At 44.9% G+C, this 14,799-nt stretch overlaps 2 protein-coding genes across 2 annotated transcripts; both read right to left on the reverse strand.

The window, feature by feature from the left end:
• Nucleotides 1-509: 509 nt before the first annotated feature.
• Nucleotides 510-6,389, reverse strand: LOC109782192 (uncharacterized). The gene is made up of 4 exons (XM_020340794.4): nucleotides 6,263-6,389; nucleotides 6,045-6,156; nucleotides 1,235-1,329; nucleotides 510-1,093 (listed from the first exon to the last, which is right to left on the reverse strand). Exons 2-4 carry the CDS (start codon nucleotides 6,144-6,146, stop codon nucleotides 880-882), a joined length of 411 nt encoding a protein of 136 aa, XP_020196383.1. The 5' UTR covers nucleotides 6,147-6,156; nucleotides 6,263-6,389; the 3' UTR covers nucleotides 510-879.
• Nucleotides 6,390-8,093: 1,704 nt separating this feature from the next.
• Nucleotides 8,094-11,547, reverse strand: LOC109782179 (receptor-like protein EIX2). The gene has a single exon (XM_020340779.4). It carries the CDS (start codon nucleotides 11,373-11,375, stop codon nucleotides 8,280-8,282), a length of 3,096 nt encoding a protein of 1,031 aa, XP_020196368.2. The 5' UTR covers nucleotides 11,376-11,547; the 3' UTR covers nucleotides 8,094-8,279.
• Nucleotides 11,548-14,799: the final 3,252 nt, after the last annotated feature.

The raw sequence follows: 14,799 nt of genomic DNA on the forward strand, positions 1-14,799 counted from the left end.
GGCACGAAGCGGCCCTGTCCACTCCACGCGGAAGACACCTTTGAAGGCCACTGCATAACATGAAGACACAACCAGATCCACCACTCCAGAAGAGCCCAACACAGATAACTTTCCCTTCTCTTCTCCACCCCAAAATGACTAGAAAATTCTGGTTCAGTTGCTTAATTACGTCACGGTTCCTGAGTTGTAAAAATAAGTTACAGTACCATGCTTCTAGGAATTCAGTTCCTGTATGCATTTTGGTGATACCGTCTGCCTGCACGGTTCCTGTCTTGCTGGTAATTTCCCTTGCTGTCATTTGACAGCTAACTTTCTACTTTTACAACTGACCTGTAACTAGTTTCTACAACAGACAACTGCACTGTTCATGGTATTTACCCAACTGTTCTATGATGCTCAGTTAACATCTATGATCTCCAGGAGGGAATTCACACCATGGCAGCACCAGCAGCCCTAACCGAGCGGGTCTCGACGCTGCTCTTGCCGATAACAATGCATAGACTCTCATCTTCATAAAGAATTTACTCAAATGGGATGCAGACAACATACCATGTCATGTCAGCAACATCACAGATTATCTTGCAATGGGATCACAGATCATCCAGGAATACTACTACTCAAGTTCTAGACTGAAAGGATAACATACCATGTCTGCCAAATCACGGATATCTTACAATGCGATCACGTACGGATCATCCAGGAATACTACTACTCAACTCATAGGTGTGGCAGATCATAGACATACATAATATGGTGGTGCTAGAATAAAACTGATATCCGGCTTACTTCTCCATCAAACAAGATACATTTCATCCTTAACCCAGTTGCTTCTGCAGTTTCCTTTTGATTCTGCTCTGCTCCACTTGCTTGGCCACACTCTCAGGCAGCCTGCCTTGGTTCAGCACTCGGACGTGGACGTGGACGCGGGAGGTTCCGCCCGCACTGGTTGCACTTCTTGGGAACACATTCGCCACACCCGTGACAGGCAGGCCAATCATCCTGCCCATCACCGGTAGCAAACACACCAAGAGTGATCGCACCAAGAGTGATCGCAGTCCACTTAATCACCTTTTTGGCTGTAGTTACCGGGCGCCTGCAGGTAGGTAGTTGGGATCAGATGGTAAGAAATACTATATATAGCAACTCCTGTAGCAGAGGAAAAACAGAACAAATATCTATGTCTACATATGGTTGATATTGTACCATCTCATGCGTGCAGAGTCTTAGCACATACCTGTCTAGCTGGGAAGCCGCGTACAGCTCCTCTTTCTTCTGCTGGACTTGTGACCCACGGTATCCTTCCTCCAAGGCACGGGCGGGTGCGGAATGCTGGGAACACAGAAGCAGCGTTGAGAATTGATGACTAAACAATCTTGACAAGAGATGTGGTCTACTATACAGCATACATGATATTCCGTACTATACAGAGATGTGGTCTACTATAGAGCTGCGACAATTAATTTGAATTGGAGGGGGGTATTATCAATCTAATCCAAAGCGAAAAGGAATTTGGTTTTACTGCCCAGTTCAAAGTTGCTAGGCAGTTGATCATCTGCCAATGGAAATTTAAAAAGGATGCCGAATTTACCTACATGTCAAGCAGCACAGCAAAATAGCAATCTAAATCTAGCTGGAAATAAAAAAGACGAATGTTTTAAGGATAACCATTTATCCCTATGATACGATATAATATAAGAATAGTATGTCGAGAAGGATGAAGGGCCTCCAATAATCGGAGCAAGAGTGAAATGTGAGCAAGAACGTCGGGACACAGACCAAAAGATGTCGATTTTGCCAAAATATCAAAGCATTCATGCAACGCAGTTGATCATCTACCTTTGGTACAGCAAAATATAAAACCAGTTTGAGACCAAAACTTGTCGGGTTTTACCAAAATATCACCACATTCATGCCACACAGTTGATCATCTACCAATTGGTACAACAAAATACAAAACTAGTTGGAGACCAGAAGATGGCAGTTGATCATGTACCAATGGCAATCAATAAAAAAAGATGCAGCCCCGATGGGTAGCCACCGCCGAGTCGCCTCGGTCTGGAGTGCCCTAATTACATAGCGAGTCATCCTGGGGCATCTATCAGATTGCGATATATGCTGATTTCGTTGTGAGAGGGAGGTTCAGAGAACAACGGACAACGGCACTGGAGATGAGGGCCCATTGGGGTTCGGCGATATCAGGAACAGGATGGACGCCGTGCTCCGATCGTGGGCTAAGGATCATAAGGTATCCAGAGACGAGAGATCTTTGTACATCACTGATCTTGGACCCCATGAGGATCAAGGTGGATCAGATCAGGGAGACTATAGCATAAGTGCGTCAGGCTGAATCAAGGGAGCAGACGGTACAAGATCTAGGATAGATCGGCTGTGCCTGCCAACAGCAAATATTTGTGAGCTGCAAGGGGAGTTAATGAGTGGATCTCATTGTGGTACAGGAAGAGCTCAAAGCGTAATGGAAAGAAACCAGCAGAGATCTTGCGCAATTGATCATGATGCAAGAAGGGACCTACAGCAAACAATGATTGATGAAGAAGAGTGATTCAGAGCATGTTTCTCAAAGTGGTACAGGTGCAGCGAACATGAAAGAGATTCAGAAAGTTGGTACTGTCGTTTGGGGAAGGTAAAGAAAGAAGGTTTGGATTCGCAAATCCCAACCGGACGATCCGCTTGACAGAGGAAAGGATATGAGAGCAGGGCCGCAGACTTCAAAAATAGTGAGGTGGGGAGATGAGCAGCATTCCATCAGGCAAGGAGCCTTCAGCTTCCTAAGCTGCCACAGAGAGTTCAGGAGAAAAAGCAACTCATGCAAGCTCACCGCCCAAGGATTGTCTTCCTCTCCAGAGACCCGGCAATGCGAAGATAAGGTGAAAGGAATAAAATGGAGGCTGGTCCTCAAGCACTGCCTGATCCATGATGGTAAGGGAAAGGGTGCTGGGATGGCATTGTTTTGTGATGGAACAATAAAAATAAAACATTTATCATATGGACTGAGGCATTTTGATGTGATTGTGCATGATGATCCCCATGGCGCGAAGTGGCGGGGTACCTTTATCTATGGAGAACCTAGAGTCCAAGATAGGTGCTTGATGTGGTCATTGCTGGAAATAGCAATCTAAATCTAGCTGGAAATAAGAAAGACGCGTGTTTTAAGGATAACCGTTCATCCCTATGATATGACATAATATAGAATAGTATGTTGAGAAGAATGGAGGGCCTCCACCAATCGGAGCAAGAGTGAAATGTGAGCAAGAATGTCGGGCCACAGACCAAAAGATGTCAATTTTGCCAAAATATCAAGGCATTCATGCAACTGATCATCTACCAATGGCACAGCAAAATATAAAACCAGTTTGAGATCAAAACTTGTCGGGTTTTACCAAAACATGACCACATTCATGCTAGGCAGTTGATCATCTACCAATTGGTACAGCAAAAAAAAACTAGTTGGAGACCAGAAGAGGGCAGTTGATCATGTACCAATGGAAATCAATAAAAAAAGATGCAGCCCCGATGGGTAGCCACCGGCCCACCGCTGAGTCGCCTCGGTCTGGGGCGCCCTAATTTCATAGCGAGTCATCGTGGAGCATCTATCAGATTACGATATATACTGATTTCGTTGTGCGAAAGAGGTTCAGAGAGCCATGGCCCACGGCGTTGGAGACGAGGACTCATTGGGGCTCAGTGACATCAGGAACAGGATGGACGTCATGCTCGATCGTGGGCTAAGGATAGTAAGGTATCCAGAGAGGAGAGATCTTTGTACGTCATTGATCTTGGACCGCATGAGGATCAAGGTGGATCAGATCAGGGAGACTATGGGAGGCAAATCTGCAGGCAAGAATTTGGTGGAGATAGAGGAAGTGCACCGGGCCGAATCAAGGGAGCAGACGGTACAAGATTTAGGACAGATCAGGGCTGCGCCTGCCAACAATTCTTCAGCAAATATTTGTGAGCAGGAAGCTTCTGGTACAGGAAGAGTTCCAAGCGTAGCGGAAACGAACCAGCATAAATCTTGCGCAATTGATCATGGTGCAAGAAGGAGCCTACAGGGAACAATGATCGATGACCAGAAGAGTGATTCAGAGCATGTTTCTTAAGGCGGTACAGGTGCAGCGAACATGAGAGAGATTCAGAAAGTTGCTACTGTTCTGAACCGGGATCAAAAAGTTTGGGGAAGGCAAAGAAAGAAGGTTTGGATTCGCCAATCCAACCGGACGATCCGCCTGACAGAGGAAAGGATATGGGAGCTGGGCCGCAGACTTCAAAAACAGTGAGCTGAGGGGATGAGCAGCATTCCATCAGGCCAGGAGCCTTGAGCCTTCTAAGCTGGAACTGCCGGGCCTCGGGCAGCCCCGGACAATACAGAAGCTCACCCCCAAGGATCCTCTTCCTCTTAGAGACCCGACAATGTGAAGATAAGGCAAAAGGAATAAATGGAGGCTGGGCCTCAAGTGCTTGACCCATGATGTTAAGGACAGGGTGCTGGGATGACATTGTTTTGGGATGAATCAATAAAAAAATAACTTCTATTGTATGGACCAAGGCATTTTGATGTCATTGTGCATGATGATCCCCATGGCCCGAAGTTGCGGGGTACCTTTGTCTATGGAGGACCTAGAGTCCAAGATAGGCACTTAGAGGATGATTGCTGAATCTGTAGGTTTTCTGAAGAGGTACGAGGAAGAGTTGATGCAATGCGGGGTGGATACCAATGACGAGAGAGGAAAAGAGGTCATCGGTTCGGTTAGGAGACCTCGCATGCAACCATTGGGGTTTCATCCGGAAAAATGGCACCCACCTGACAAGGAATCAATCAAACATAACTCCGATGCATCATTCCTCACTGACCTAGGGAAGGGATGGGTTTGGTGCAGTCGCTAGGAACTGCAGAGGGAGGTGATCATGTCGGTTGGGCGCGACATTGGAGTATGCAACACAGTTGAGGAGGCAGAAGCACTGGGAATACTGATAGGCCTGAAGGAGCTAACTGTCATCTATGAGGGGCATGTCCTGATAGAAACTGATTGCGCAATGGTGGCGAAGGAACTACAGCCTGATGTCTATGCTTGATCAGCTGGTTTCCCGATCACTGCTAATATAAAGGACATAGTAAAGAATTTCACTTCATGGTGGGTCACAGCAATCAGCAGGGAATGCAACAAATTGGCTCATGGCGTAGCTGCACATACAAGAGTTCATGGGGACCATATCATTCTTTTGAAGGAGCGGATGATATCTGAGTTGTAATGGGTGTTTTGTACCCCTCGAAAAAGAGATCCCTGTGTCAAGGATATCTGTGCATTCTCCTGTGACATAATAGATGATAGTATGGAGAATAACGGAGAGAAACAATCTAGTTGGAAATAAAAAAAAGACGCTGATTTTACCAACATAGCTGCTAGGCAGAAGTGGTACTGAGAATTGATGACTAAACAACAATGTTGACAAGAGATACGATGTACATACAGTAAACACAACTTACATCTTGCACAGCAAAATACAAAACTAGCTGGAGACCAAAATATCAAGGCCTTCATTTATGCTACGCAATTGATCATCTACCGATGGCACAAGAGAATATAAAGAGTACTCGAATATAAAACTAGTTGGAGACCAAAAGATGTCAATTTTTACCAGAATATCAACACACCCATGCTAGGCAGTTGATACAAAGCTAGATGGAAACCAATAGATGTCAGTTTTACCAAAATATCAACACATTAATGCTGGGCAGCAGTTGATCATCTACCAATGGAAATCAATGAAAAAGATGCACCCCTCTGATATACTAATACAGTACTAGTAAGATAATACTGTGGAGAGAAGAACGGAGGACCCCCACCAATCAGAGCAACAATCTACTAGTACTAGTTGGAAATAATAATAATAAAAGATGCTTGTTTCAAGGATAGGCGTGCTCCGTGCGTCCCTATGGTAGTATGCTACAGTACAGAGCAATTGATACAGAGTAGCGGAGGGCCTCCACCAATCGGAGCGAGCTGGAGAGCAGAGGGAGAAGGTACCTGGCGGGTGTGGACGAGCCGGCGAAGCCCCTCCCTTGGAAGCACTGCCGGACGCAGGATCCTCGTCGTCGCCGCCGCCGCCGCGCGGAGAGACGCCGCCATCGTCGCAGCCCTGCAGACAAGCAGGCATCAATCGCCCAAGAACCGAGAAATCCGGCCGGGTTGGAACCTACATTGCGGGTCAGAGGTACTGATTGGGGGAAGGGGTTGGAGCCTACCTTGCGGATCGGAAGTGCTGGTTAGGGTTAGGGTTCCTCGCTCGCTCGCCTGCCCGCCGTCAGCCGCCGTCGCCGAGAAGAAGAAAGTGGTGGACTGAAATGATTTTTTTTCTTCCTTTTCTGTGAGTGCATCTCCTACCAGGGGGAGAGGGCCGCGCCAGTGTACAGTGAGTGGGTAGCCTCACGAGCAGGCCCGGCCCATCCGTGAGAATGAGACCCACCCACCCCTCAGTCGAATTCCTTCTCTTTCTTTCTTTTTTCTTGCTCCCGTCGAAACTTTATTTTAATTATCATAATGTATAGGGCACCGATAGGCGCCAGCGCGCCAGCCCAAATTTTGGCCGATCTCACCACAACCATCAGATCGAAACTCGCGAGGCCGTCAGATCATGCTCTCATGCAGTTCCTTTCTTCCTAAAAACAAATCTCCCGAGCGCAGCGGAAAAAAAGGAGCAGCGGGCGACGCTGCCATGGACGAGCGAGCGCGACCAACCTCGAAGCACCGCCGGTCGCCGATGGTCGCCACCTCGCCGCCGGTCGCCAGCTCCATGAATGTAACATCGACACCCGTGGCTGTAACTCCGGTGGCGACGACTGCATCTCCGATGAGGAGGCCACAGGTCGCCGACCTGCTCATTGCCGCTGAGCCACGATGCCAGTTGCAGCCCGTGCCGCCGCCGGTGGTACCAATTGCTTTGATTCATGAGTTTTTTCTAGGACCCCTCACACACACACACACACACACACACTTCGCGTGTTATGCCGCCTCGCGTGTTACGCCTCCCCCTTCCCACCGCTCGAGCACTCGCTTGTCCCCAATCAAAGCAAGCATAGGAATCGCTTCTTGAGAAACATATGGAAGACCGCGTGCACTACTGTTGATGCCTGAAAAGACTTACTCCCTCCATTCACAATTATAAAATGTTTAGGATATTTTGATGTGAACTACAAAAGGATTGAAATGAGTGAACAAATACACTAAAACCCGTCTATATATGCCCGATTCAGAAAAATCTAGAACATATTATAATCGCCAAGGTGGAGTGTTAAAATAAATGTGTAGAATATTATGTGTACGTATTAGACTACATTGCACTTGTATTAGTGGACGATTATGTGTTTGAGTTGAACATGTGTAACCCAGGCCTACATATTATGTAAGGCTTTTGTCGAAAAAATATATTATGTAAGGGCACCGCGGGTAGCTAAATTGACTAGACATAAGATGGTAGAATAGACAGAAATCACGAGGGGAATGGCCCGACGACGATAGCATGGATGGCCGGACCTGTCATAGTGCGGTGGTCGGAGTGTTGTCTGATAGCCTCGATATGCTTGTTATCGTTATACTATGTCAGTTTAGTACATGGGCAGAGCACACATAGTTATGCCTTAGATGCAGCTACATTGGTGAACCTTGTTAACAAATCGGAGATCCAAGACGATGTGGGCATGACTACGAGAGGCGAGATAGAGTCCCACGCTTATGCCTCCTTCACCATAAACTTCATCTAATCGTGATTGGGCAGCGGGTTTCTATATTACTTTTCACATATATAATCCTAAAATCAACGGGCGGGTTAGTTCAGTCAGTGTCTATTATTTGTGATACACCGATTCTTTCCCGATTCTATCGGTTTGTACTATTCTGGAGGAGGCGACGAGCGATCAGAAGTTGTGAATATATGAAAATCCGTTTCATAGAAAGAACTAAGGAACATACTTTAGCAAAACCAGTCCATACATCTCATGATTCAAAACAACATTTAGCAACAAGCAGCACAAGAAAGCCAAGTAATTCCAAATAATAGTGCACACTTAATGGGTAGTAATAGCAGGATACATTTTATTATATGAGAGCGGAAACCATGTGGCATGCACAACCGATGTACAAAGATACAATACAATACAACAATAAGTTCTGAATGACAAAGGGTTTGACAATAAAATATACTAGCAAGAAGTACTTCATTCCCCTTATACAAATGGTGGTACGTTCGGCAGTTCTTCCTTAATTTTAGCCCGTGTTCCCGAACCTTTTCTGCCGAGTAACAACAGAAATGACATACAATCTGTCATATAGCTTGTCGAATACCCCAAAATAAGTATACCTCCATCTCTTCATGAATAGAAGCCCGCAAAATACCATCCAAGCACCCACCACAAAACCAACAATTAATCCTATAAGAAAATCCATTTGAGACGAGCCATATTCAAACCATCTTGCTGAATCTCCATTACTGGGTGGGTCTCTAGGAGGACGTGGGCATTGCCTTGAAACTGGAAGTCCACAAAGACCAGGATTACCAATGTACATGGAAGCTGGATCATTTGTCTCGAGGATGTCGAGTTGATGCCCTGAAGGTATTCTTCCTGACAGATTATTGTATGACAAATTGAGACAGCTCAAGTATGTCAAATCTGATAAGCCTTCCGGAATTTCACCAGCAAGTTTGTTCTTTGAGAGATCAAGAGACTCCAGTGAGCGAAGGTTGCCAATCTTATATGGAATATTTCCACTCAGCAAGTTTGATGATAAATTCAAATTTATGAGTCCAACGAGGGAGGTAAGGTCCTCCGGGATTTCTCCGATTAAACTATTGCAAGATAAATCAATGCTCATCAAGTATAGAGTATTCTCCCTGTACTCTAGCAGTTGCCCTTTTATCACCACCAAGAAGCTATCATTAGACAGACTAGAGGACATGGACATAGAGCTACGATATCCTTCCTCAAAAGGATTATCAAATGACATATTATTAGAAGTAGAAGTGTGAGTCAAAGCTTTCAATTTTTCTAAACATTTTGGTATGGCCCCAGAAAAATTATTATTGGACAGATCCAGGATACGAACATCTTGAAGTCCCATTATTTCAACTGGAATGTGACCTGAAAATTTGTTTGATCTTAACCGTAGCATAACCAAACCAGGCATGGCTTCGCTAATCCATCCAGGTAACTCTCCAGTGAATTTGTTTTGAGTTAGATCGAGGAAAACCAGCCTTGGACATTGTCGTAGGAACAAAGGAAATCCACTTGAAAAACTGTTGTTGCTTAGAAGGAAACTAGTGATCCTCAAACTGAAATATCTCAGAGATCTGACTTTTGAGGAGTTGTTGCTAGACGGGTTCCCCTGTTTGAGCTCTTTTATACCACAATCAGGAAGTTCCTTTGAAAGCAGATTGTTCGAAAGATCCAAAACCCGCAATTTTTGCATTCGACAAATTGTTTTCGGAATAGTCCCAGTTATAGAATTGGAAAAAAGAGCTGCCGCCCGTAGTTGTGGAGCTTGGAAATTTGGCACAAAGCCATTTAAAGAGTTTCTAGATATGTCCAATATCTCAGTTGTTCTTGATAACTTGGGTATCAAACCAGTTAGCAGATTTGACTGCATTAAAAGTTTAATCACAGACATGAACTCGAGATTGAGTGGCAAATTGCCACTAAGATGGTTCAAGGAGATGTCCAAATATGTAGCATCAGAAAAGGTAGTCCAAAACCAATATGGGATCTTACCAACTAGGCCTGTGTTTGAAATATGAAGGATCTTGGTGCTTTTCTGCCAACGAAGCCATTTAGGAAATTGGGGACCTAAATGACAAGATGAAAACCATGCTGATTCCAAGTTGAACGGAGGCATCCAATGTGAGTCCACAATAACATCCAAATTATTAGAGGATAAGTCAAGAGACTCTAAATTCATCAAACCTGCAAAATGGTCTTCTGATATCAGACCACTCAAGTTGTTGCGTCCAAGGTACAAGTGAGTCAAACTTGTAAGCGTGCCAATCTCTGCAGGCACTGAACCGCTCAAGGTGTTGTTTCCAAGGTTTAAGTAGGTCAAATTTGCAAGCGTGCCAATCTCCACGGGCACTGAACCACTCAATTGGTTTCCATGGACATTAAGCACGTATAAGCTAGTCAGGTTTGTCACAAATTGTAATGTTGTGCCAGTGATGTTGGCATCCATTAGAGCCAATTCTTGCAAATTCTTCCGAGAACAATTAGGTATCCTATCTATCACCTCTGTTATGCCCCCGCCGATGTTGTTGAAGCTGAGACCAAGAGACCGTAAGTTACACATGTTTTTCAGTGTTGCAGGTATCATTCCTTGGATGTTGTTTCCTTGAACGTCAAAAGTCTCCAACAAGGTCAAGTTGCCCAACTCGTCAGGAAACGTGCCTGATAATTCACAACCCCGTAAGTGTAGCCTTTTGAGGCTAGTTATGTCCCAAAACCAGTTGGATGCAGACGGACCTTGGAAAGGGTTATAAGAGAGGTCAAGCTCCTCAAGAACTGTAAGGTTCTGGTGTACAAGTGACCATGAAACATTACTCTTAATAAGACCACATGAAAACATAGCCAGCACAACCAAATTGGGAAGGGCGTTGACCTTATGGACCCAGTCAATGACTCCGCTGAGGTTGATCCCGCCCATGTTAAGATGCTCTAGCAAGCCAAGAGATGCTAACCAAGATATATCATTTGTGTGTAGATCAGTGTCATAATTGGCATGTATGTCAAGTTGTACTAGCTTGGAGAGGTTGCCTAGCTGAGGAGGCACTCTGCCACGAAAACCCATGTTGGAGAGGTTGAGATACCTCAAACTCCGGAGAGAGCCCAGGAACCCCGGCATAGCCTTTGCATCTCCGAGAAAAATATTCCAGCTCAGGTCGAGATGCTTGAGACGTCGGAGAGCAAGCAGCGAAGAAGATACCTGTCCGCGCAGCGAGTGGTTTTCAGTATCACCAGGATCAAGGAAATAATCCTCTCCTGGAGCTGGGTAATCGTTGCGGAGGTCGAGCTTGATGACGTGGCCTGTCCGGCGGCTGCAGGTGATGCCGCTCCACAGACAGCAGTCGTGGTGTCCTTGCTGCCATGATGCGAGGCGATTCGCCGGGTCGACTGTGATGTCGGCCTTGAAGGAGAGCAGCGCAGCCCTCTCGGCCGGGATGCAGCTCCCGTTGGATCTTCCATCGACAACGGAGAAGGTGGCGGTGGTCGAGGCAGCTAGGATGGCAAGGAAGAGCAAGCTTGATGCAGCCATTGCGTTGTTGCTCTGAAGGTGCCCTGAAGGCGCACGCATGGATGAGGGTGCCCTGAAGGAAAACATGGTCGTGGCACAGTTTGTACCCAGTGAAGTGTGTGTGAAGGAGAAAACCTTTGTGCCGTATCCTCTTGGGGACTCTTGGTTACCACAACTTGAGATTGAGATGGGTGACACCCAGCCACACACCAACCATAGTCAGAGCCGTGACTGTCAGTCAGTCTCTCTCTCTCTCTTGTTGACCAGGAAGACATCGCAAACGCCGGTTCGCCATGGCTCCAACTAACCCGCGAAAAAAAATTAGTGGACGAGTTCAAGTTACACGTAAAAATTCATGTTGCAAACCAATCAAATTAAAGTTTGTTTGAAGCGAGTATTTAACAAAAAAACTACCACAATTCATCGAACCGTGCCTACAGACTACCACTTTACAAATTTGTGCCGAAAACTACCACGTTTTCACTAATCTTTTGACTAAAAACTACCATGCATGAAAAGTGGCATATTTGACTGTTTAAACTCGATTATGACAGGGTTGGCCCACACGTCAGAACTGAAAAAGTCAGCACCATTAAGTTTGACCGTCAACATATGGGGCCCACATGTCATTTCTATCTCCTTTCTCTAAAATTCCCCATGGAGGAAGAGCAGGGGTAGTCCCTGTCGCCGGCGGCGAATGATGGCAAGAGGGACGGCGGAGACCAGCCGTCGCCAGCCGCTCCGGCGACATCAGCTCCGCCATGGATGCCAGCAGCAGATCGCTCCGGCGGTTGCAGAACGTGGCCATCGACAACTGCTCCATGCCCGCGTTCACCATTACGTTGTGCTCCACACTTCCGCACGTCGCGTGGTTCCGAACCAGCAGGAAGCTTAGGGAGAACCTCTGGAGGCGATGAAACTGCAGAGGAGGCATGCCGGTCACCGGAGAAAGAGATCGAGACGGCGGCGGCCTTCAGCGGAGGCGGAGAAGATGAAGTACTCCGGCGGCGCGACTGCATCTGGAGGAGACGGCGCGACCTTCAGGCGAGGCGAGCGACCGGGCACGGCTTGGGGCCTCCCGGTTTCATCGCTCCTTCATGTGTAGTAACTCTACGTACATCGTGACAAGTATACGATGCTGACATGCATGATCATGGCCATGTGTACGCACCGTCGTGTGCATATGTATACAAATACTTGCACCGGCCGGATAGGCGCGTACATACCCGGTTACCTGATCGGTGATGTTGCCGTACAGTACATGTTTAGCCGGGTCGGGTGCACGCGTGCAACAAAGCCTGTTCGACAAGATTTTGTACTACACATGGTACGAAAATAAGAACATATAGCTAAGAAATTAATCTGATGATAATTTGCACAAATGATATTTCTTATGTACTCCCTCTGTAAACTAATATAAGAGTGTTTAGATTACTAAAGTAGTGATCTAAACGCTCTTATATTAGTTTACGGAGGGAGTACATGCATGGAGCAAAGAGGCCACGCATGGAGCCTATTTTGGGGATGTTGTCTTTGGTGGTGGTTTGAGTGCTGCTGCTGAGAGAAGTTGATAATTGTGTCGAGACCTTTGTTTCTTTCCTTTCTTTACTGTTTTGTGTTTGGGCTGTGTGTATTCTAGATTTTTTGATATATCTTGTTGGTGCAGAAGCTGAGTATAATTAGTATCTTCGCGATATTAGTATATTTCTTTTCTTAAAATGGAGCAAAGAGGCCATGCATGCGTGCGTTTTAAGTACTATTTTCATTCTATAATATAATATGTATTAGCTTTTTTAATGTCAAACAAGTGCATGTTTGACCAAGTCTTTTAAAAAAATCAATATCTACATTACCAAATTTGTATCATTAGATTCACCAGGAAAAATATTTTCATATTTTATTTATTGTAGATGTTGATGTTGATATTTTATTACATAATATTGGTTAAACACACACAAGTTTGACTTGTAAAAAAATCAATACACCTTAACTGGAACGGAGGGAGTATTAATTAAAGGGCTAATGGTCGGCTAATTTCTTTTTGTGAAATGCCATCATGACTAGCTTTTTGATTTGGCAAAATCATTACATTGTTGTCTAAGGAGTTTGCAAGAAAATCTCGGGGTTGATCAACCCAATTATAGGTAACATCATTCTCATAAGAAAACGAAGAGACGACAAGGAGAAAAAAAAATAGACAACCCAAATATAATTGACACCCTAGCCAGACAGTGCCCTGATGTGCAAGCGGCTAGCACATCAACTTGCTCTCAGATGCAATGACCTTAGAAGGATGTGTCATCCTAATCTTCTAGGAGTCGATCCCATCACTTATAGCTACCGTGACATTGACTCAGACGAGCAACCACTCTTTTCAGTGGGATCGTGGTGCGAGATCAATCTCCACGCAGAACTAATGGAGGACGGAAATATGGTACTTGCTCCACAACCTCTCGTAGAAGAACATGGTCTTAGGAAAGAAAGTGGTAATTGACGCGAGAAGGGGTGCGTGACCCGTGGCATGATTGGCAAGGGATGAACTCTCTTCTATGTTTTGAACATTGTACTATACTCCTCCCCATCCAAGCACCAAGGGACAAAGTCAGCATTGCATACATTGAAATAAGTCTCAACATTGATTGTTGTCATGTTATTCTGAATTTCTTAAGATCAGGGGTAGGCCTGACCATTTCAACCAAACTATAAGGACTTCAACAAGGCTTGGGGAGTCTCGATAAAATCAAGTTAATTTGTAGTAATTTGCAAGTCAACACGTTATAGAATAATTCTACAACCGATTTTTTTTCTAAGTGTACATGAACATTAGCATTACATAATTTGAGGAACCATCAAACATACAAATATCACAAAGTTGGTGAAAAACTCGTATCAATTTTTGTGTGAAGATAATTTATGTTTTGAAGCTATGAAGGACAATCAAAAGCATGTCTGGCCAGTCAAGAATCAAGATCGTAATTGCCTAGGTCCTACTTGCTCCACGTGTACCCAGTTATAGTTCAAGATCAAGAATTCTTGTCGATATAGGCCCCAATAAAGTACTCATACATCGACTAAGTGTTTAGTAGAAATGGTCTCTTGCATGCAAATGTTATTTTTTAGATAACATTTGCATGCAAGAGACCATTTCTACCGAACACTTAGTGAAAATAGACACTCTACTTGATAGACAACAAGTGTTCCCCTAATGTCCAATAGTGTTATAAAATATATTTTTATCCAAACCAATCCACAATCCTACCAACAACACATGTGTTTGATTTATCAAGCTCAATGATGCCCCTTCCGCCACTCAAGATATTTAGGAAACCGGGGACCCAAATTACAATAAGTGTACGGTGTATAACACAAGTTGAGCGGAGGAACCCAATGTGAATCAGTAATGATGTTGAAAGTATTATGTGATCACTCATTGAATTTTATATTCATAAAACCAAAAAATTGATCTTTGGATGTCACACTGCTAAAGTTGTTCTTTCTGAGGATTACGCAA

The sequence above is a fragment of the Aegilops tauschii genome, chromosome 1, assembly GCF_002575655.3.
Source record: "Aegilops tauschii subsp. strangulata cultivar AL8/78 chromosome 1, Aet v6.0, whole genome shotgun sequence".
Classification (NCBI taxonomy): Eukaryota; Viridiplantae; Streptophyta; class Magnoliopsida; order Poales; family Poaceae; genus Aegilops; species Aegilops tauschii.